Consider the following 6,866-nt stretch of genomic DNA (forward strand, 5'->3'; position numbering starts at 1 on the left):
AGTCTCCAAGTTTGAAACATTTGTGGCTCACAGAATGTCCATGCTTGACAAATGTCCTGTTTCTCAATGGTCTGTGTGATGTTCCCTTTTGCTTGCAGTTCACTCGTATTTCTGCTCTTGGGTTCACATGGCAGAGATGCGTGTGTGTTCAAAACAATGTGCATTAGTTAGCGAGAAGATACAGGGTGGGAGCAAGGGAGCTGCTGCAGTCTACAGTTCTAACAAACAAAACTAGCTGAGCAGGGGCTCCACCTCTTGAGACCTAACCAAAGTACACACATATCAGAAAGGGGGACAGACTGTTCCATTGCAATGCATACAATAAATGCACTCTAAACTGATCCTTTCTTCCCCCCTCCTTTTCCTCCAATCTTTCCCCCCAAACAGATGATGCCCCCCTTTAGCACTGGGGTCATGGGCTGTCATCGGGCACGTCGCCGCTGACCCAGCGCCCCCCACTTCCTCCCCCCTAAAGATGGCCAGTGCCAATGAGACCGAAGAGGCCCACGGCTCAGTGCCCCACGCTGCCTCTACCTATGCCAAGCTGCTGCTCCTGGGCGTCATCATCTGTGTGAGTCTGGCGGGGAACCTCTCCCTCTCGCTGCTGGTCTTGAAAGAGCGTGGTCTCCACAGGGCCCCCTACTACTTCCTGCTGGACCTGTGCCTGGCAGACGTGATCCGCTCGGCTGTCTGCTTCCCCTTCGTGCTCGTGTCCATCCGCCACGGCTCTAACTGGACCTACAGTGTACTGAGCTGCAAGATTGTGGCCTTCATGGCGGTCCTGTTCTGTTTCCACGCGGCTTTCCTCCTCTTCTGCATCAGCGTCACCCGCTACATGGCTGTGGCCCACCACCGCTTCTATGCCAAACGCATGACCTTCTGGACGTGCGTCGCAGTCATCTGCATGGTGTGGACTTTGTCGGTGGCCATGGCGTTCCCCCCGGTCTTTGACGTTGGGACCTACAAGTTCATCCGGGAGGAGGACCAGTGCATCTTCGAGCACCGCTACTTCAAAGCCAACGACACTCTGGGCTTTATGCTCATGTTGGCCGTGCTGATCTTTGCTACCCACGTGGTTTACATCAAGCTCCTTCTCTTTGAGTACCGCCATCGCAAGATGAAGCCCATCCAGATGGTCCCAGCCATCAGCCAAAACTGGACGTTCCATGGGCCAGGAGCCACTGGGCAAGCTGCGGCCAACTGGATTGCTGGCTTTGGTCGTGGCCCCATGCCTCCCACCTTGTTGGGCATCCGGCAGAACGCCCACGCAGCCAATCGGCGCTTGCTGGGCATGGAAGAATTCAAGGCTGAGAAAAGGCTGGGCAGGATGTTCTACGTCATCACTTTACTCTTCTTGGTTCTGTGGTCACCCTACATTGTGGCCTGCTACTGGAGGGTCTTCGTCAAAGCCTGTAGCATCCCCCACCGCTACCTCTCCACAGCCGTTTGGATGAGCTTCGCCCAAGCTGCTGTCAACCCCATAGTTTGCTTTCTACTCAACAAGGACCTCAAGAAGAGCTTGGTTGCCCACATTCCTTGCTGGAGGACAGAGCCTGAACTGCCCAGGGAGCCTTACTGCGTCATGTGAAGGGCGCTGAGGGTCAGCTCAAAGGCACCCGCCTGTGCCAAACTGAGTCTGGATTTTGTTTTGAACCTTTCTTTTTTATACACATCACATGAGATGCCAATTGATGGGTCATTCTGCTTCCCTCCCCCCACCCCAGGCAACCTTGGCCATGGTTCTCCAGAGTAAGGGGTGCGGCAAATGGACTCTGAGCTCTCAGGCACCCCCCAGGGCAAATATCCAAAATCACCTAACTGCCTCAAGGAGATCAGAGCCGGATTCTGATCTCAGCTCCCCTGGCGTAAATCCAGAACTATACAATGACAGTTAAATGTCCTGACTAGTATCCCGGCCTTTTCTTAGACAGAGGACAAAGTGCCCACTGCTTTATGGTTTGTTTTTCTTGTTTTTCTGGTCTCCAGACTCTTATCCCATGGCTTACATCAAACACCCCAGAAGTCCATACAGCCTCAGCCCACGTTTCATAATATCCATTATTTCTACTTCTTTAATCTGGCAGCTCTAAAGATATGCCTGCAAATGCTGAGCGGACCAGAGTCAGATTCGTAGCCTCGGTTTCCCAGAATAGCACTAGTCTCAGCCTCGGAAGGGTTGGTCCAGATTGACACCCGGAGGGCAGTGAAGGGGGCAGAGCTCTGAAGTTAGCATCTGCTGCTCTGCGAGGGTCAGTCCCTAAGCGAAGCCCTTCCGTAAGAGTTCCTAAAATTCTGGGGCTACAGAGGCAGGCAGGGAAGAAAGCGACAGGCTCAGCTGTTTTGAGGGGGACGTCCGGGAGCCAGCAGTGACTTAGCTCTTGTCAATCGGAAAGCTGTAACTAGGGAGCCTGGGAAACCCCACCTCAGTTGCTATAGCAGCAGCCAATCCAAGGCCCGGCAGACCATGTCACCCTGGAACAATGCAAGCAGGAAGATGCAGGGCGGGGTGTGGGGGAGGATAAACCCACCAAGAAATCCTAGCACTGTGTTCCCCAGAGAGGGAAGGGGGACGGCAGAGACACCACCAGTCGACAGCGCAGAGAGGCGGGAGGGAAAGTGCGTAAGGCAGGCCTCAGGAGAGGGAGGGGTGGCGGCGGCACATCCCCTTCTAAAGCGAAGAGCAGACATTCCAAGGCAGGCCTTCAGTGCCCCTCTCTTATCCACACACATCCCGACCCCCCTGGTTCACAACTTCTGTCTTGGCCATAGCACATCACCCGAGAGCTTGTTTATGCTCTGCTTTGAGAGAGAGGCTTACAGACAATGATTTCCGCCCCCCCCCCCGGCCCCCAAAGTTGTTGTAGCGCCTTTCTGGATTTATCCCAGTGGACAAATATGATTTGGTGAATAGCCAGCCACAGTTGTCAGGTCTGGGGGTGGAAGAGAGAGCATACGGTCCCAGGGGTTCCATCAGGGCTTGAGAGTCCAAAAGTCCAGCTTTGAGCAAAGAGCCTCAAAGGGGCCGGGGTCATGTGAGCTGGTTCTGCTCCTGCCCCTGGGAGAGTGCAGTGGGTGGAGCAAGTGGGGGAAAGGCTCCAGACCCGAGTTTAGAGAATTTCAGTAAGGGAGGGGGAAAGCACGTGTGTGTAGGGGAGCGGGGTCTGGACCCCTGGCTCTGTTTCTGTCTCCAAAGATTAACAAAGCCTGGTTCAGCTGGGTTTCTTCTTTGCTGGGATGCGCGTCCGCCACATTGCCAGGACTTCCAAATCCAATCTGATTGATTTTCCAGCCATGTTGTCCGATCCCCGCTGAGAAGGAAGGGGGCAGGGCATATATATAGGGCATTCTCATCAAATGACTGTCCCCGGCATTGAGATACTCCTTATGGGTGGAGAGGGAGAGAGCGTGCAGGAGGTGGCCAGCAGGGAAGGCTTGGAAGGGGCGCTGTTGGGAGAAATGGGAGAAAAGCAGAGAGGAGATGGGCCAGGGCCAGCGGTATGGGAGCAGAGCTGAGAGGGGGAGGTGGGGGAATCTGAGCGGGGTGGTGGAGGAAGGAGGGAACGTGGGGGACCCAGAGAGCCGTGGGCGGGGGGGGGAGGGTTGGGCCTCGTCCCCACTTTTCCCCCTTTGAAGAATCCCGGCTTGGACTTTTGCTGTGAAGAGAAGACTGACTGACCCTCCAGCCCTGCCACCAGGAAATCAATGGCCTTAATCACTGGCCAATGTTGTGGCCACCCCGTGGAAATCCATATCTGGAAAAGATGGGAGATGAACACAGATCATTTCCAGAATTCTTTTTTCTGGAAAGAGACATGAGAGAAATGAAGATTTTCTTTCTTTTCTTTTTTTTAAAGGAAAGTGAATAAAGGAATTGTGACTTCAGCAAGGGGAGGGAGGGTTGGGTGGGGGCCCACAGCAGACGGGTGGAGATGTGTCCCCTGCAACGGATGCTTTTGAACTTATTTCTGATGGGGGACAGCTTGGGGTGGGCGGGGTGGGCAGGGTTGGATCGGGGGGTGGAGATGGAAATTTGGGGTAGGGATTCAGTTTGACCCTGCCTCGCCACCCCCTTTTGTGTCAAATTTGTTTCCATTTCCCCCCTTTTCGGGGGATTTTCTTGTTTCTTTTTCTTTTTTTTATAAATATATAAAAAAGATGGAATGAAATGCAAAATTCTTGGGTGATTTTTCCCCCCAAATCAAAACCAGTCTCCTCCCTGCACATAAGACAAACAAACAAAAATCCTCCTGACAATTATAGGTATCTTCCCTCTTTCCTTTGCATTACTACTAGAAATCTCAGGTTTAATGGGAATAAAGGAAACAGAGTCTGGCATTGACCCCTTTTTGTTTTCAAAAAGTCTGCCACCTCCAGTCTGTTTCTCTGAGCATCTACAAAGTGCCTTTTCCAAGAATGTTTTTAAGAGGCGTGCAAGGCAAAGTGCTTGAGTGCTTTTCCTCTATAATGGGGAGATCTTAAAAAAAAGATTTATGAGAGGACAGGCACAGAAGACGGGCCCTTTTCTTCTTTAGAACAAAACTGCATCCCGCACAAAGTGCAGAAATAATGCAGTCACTGACCACCCAGTATTTTACCTGTCACTTTACATCCTGGCAACAACCAGGGGAAAGCAGTCCTGGCTGGGCCTGTAAAACATTGGCGAGTTGGCAGTAAGCTGAATGGTATGCTGAGGTTTTAGGAATCTGAAGGAAGTCTCATGAGAACTCAGCCGTGGCATCTACGGTCCCAGTATAGCTACATGTAGGTCAGCAAAGCCCTGACTTGGATGGGCCAGGCAGGTCAGATCTCGGAAGCTAAGCAGGGTCGGCCCTGGTTCATACTTGGATGGGAGACCATCAGGGAAGTCCCCTGTCTCTCTGCAGAGGCAGGCAATGGCAAACTACTAGGGTTGTCAGCCTCCAGGTAGTGGCTGGAGATCTGGAATTACAACTGGTCTCCAGGCCACAGAGATCAGTTCACCTGGAGAAAATGGCTACTTTTGGGGGTGGACTCTATGGAATCGTGCCATGCCAAGTTTCACCCCTCAGATCTCCAGGAATTTCCCAACTTGGAGCTGGCAAGTCTACAAACTACCCCTGTTCATCTCTTGCCTTGAAAACTGCGTGAGTGGTTGCCATATGTTGGCTGTGACTTGATGGCACTTTCCACACCCAGGCCAGTAAAGGAGCATTGCGTCTAAGCATGTGAAGAGTACCTCACTACCAGTATCTATGCATTGGTGTTAGAGGCAGGACCGCTACTGAGAATGTCTGGGCCCTGCTCTTGTGTTTTTATAAAGCATTGGCCGAGACCACTCTGATCAGTCTTTTATCATGTATACAGTATTTTAGAACCTTTTTCATAAAAATCAAATCAACACACAGCAATCCAGCTGTATCCTCCCACAGAGTGATATCCATTTTAAACTCATCTAAAAATCAATGAGCCTGAAAAAATAAAAATAATATACCCATAATTATTATTTTTTTTTAAAAGCAAAAGTGAGCAAGAACAAAAAAAGCTTTTGGAAAGAAAAGGTCTTAAGCGTCAGGCAGAAGCAATATAAGATTAAGAGCAGCCATATTTTGAGTTGTGCAAGGGGAAGGGAAGACTGGGCTTCACTGGCTATGCATGCTAAAGAGGATTTGGTTCGATGTATTGTCGAAGGCTTTCACGGCCGGAGAACGTCAGGAACTACAATGCCAAGACCACGGCAATACAACCCGGAAAACCCACAACAACCAGGATTTGGTTCCTCCACTACTGTTTCCATGCATCTTCAGCTGTGCACAGGAAAAAAGCAGCTAAGGTGCATAGTAATAATAATAGCGACAATGGTGGTGGTGGTAGTAATAGTAACAGCAACAGTAATAAGTTATAGTCCGCCATTCTTCCTGGGAACCAAGGCAGATTACAAGTATGAAAAAACCCCCTTTCAAACAGGAAAGATTCCTGGTAAGACACAGTAATGTAGTTGGCCTGGGATAGTAGAACAAAGGAAGCTTGCCAACCTCCAGGTGGGGCCTTGTGATCTGGAATTACAACTGATCTCCATGGTGGCCTCCGCGGCAGAGATCCCTCCCTGAACCCTGCTGTCCCCTGGCTCTTCCCCTGAATCTCCAGGAATTTCCCAACTTGGAATTGGGAACTTTGGGATCAGGGGCCATGTCAACAACCAGACAAAGCCTAGGGTGCCCCTGGGCCTCCCGTCCCGTCTCCCCAGCATAACAAGATGGTGCCTGGCAGTCTTCTTCAGGCAAGCAGTTCTTTGATGGCTGGGAATCGCAGCAGAAAAGGGCCTGCTCTGGGCACTGGCAGATTCCACCTCTAAAACGGAAATTATGTGAAAAAGAGCCTCACTCTAGATTGGGGGGTATTCCATGCCAGATGCACTCCTCTGCTCACATTCATAGTGATGCCGATGTTTCTGTTCTGATAACCCAAGATGTGCAACTGGAAAGAGTACAATTCCCAATAGGCCCCCAATAGGTTTGTCACTCCTGTCCTTCTCCCTTGACCCACCACATCCCACCTATGACTCACCAAATTCCAGAGGCTCCATCCGTTATCCCCCCTCCCATATTCGGTGCTAATTCCATCCTTGACCTGTCCAGTTTTGTCCATCTCTGACACTTATCCCACATTACATTTAGGCTTCATACACTCGCCCTGAAATCTTCCCAAGTGCTGCCAGATTCCAGCAGAATTACCCTAACTTGTAACTACACCCTCTTGCACCATAAACTTTTAGAAATCAAAAACAGGTTCAGAGATTGTCCTTGCACCGAAGGTGGAGTCAGTCGCTAGAGTGGCAGACTAGGATCTGGGACACTCGGGTTCAATTCCCCACTCTGCCATGGAAGCCT

At 51.0% G+C, this 6,866-nt stretch overlaps 1 protein-coding gene across 1 annotated transcript; it reads left to right on the forward strand.

Moving 5' to 3' along the window:
* The first annotated feature begins 376 nt into the window (after positions 1-376).
* Positions 377-3,913, forward strand: GPR173 (G protein-coupled receptor 173). The gene has a single exon (XM_055003905.1). It carries the CDS (start codon positions 476-478, stop codon positions 1,586-1,588), a length of 1,113 nt encoding a protein of 370 aa, XP_054859880.1. The 5' UTR covers positions 377-475; the 3' UTR covers positions 1,589-3,913.
* The last annotated feature ends 2,953 nt before the right edge of the window (positions 3,914-6,866 follow it).

This window comes from Eublepharis macularius, chromosome 19 (assembly GCF_028583425.1).
Source record: "Eublepharis macularius isolate TG4126 chromosome 19, MPM_Emac_v1.0, whole genome shotgun sequence".
NCBI lineage: Eukaryota > Metazoa > Chordata > Lepidosauria > Squamata > Eublepharidae > Eublepharis > Eublepharis macularius.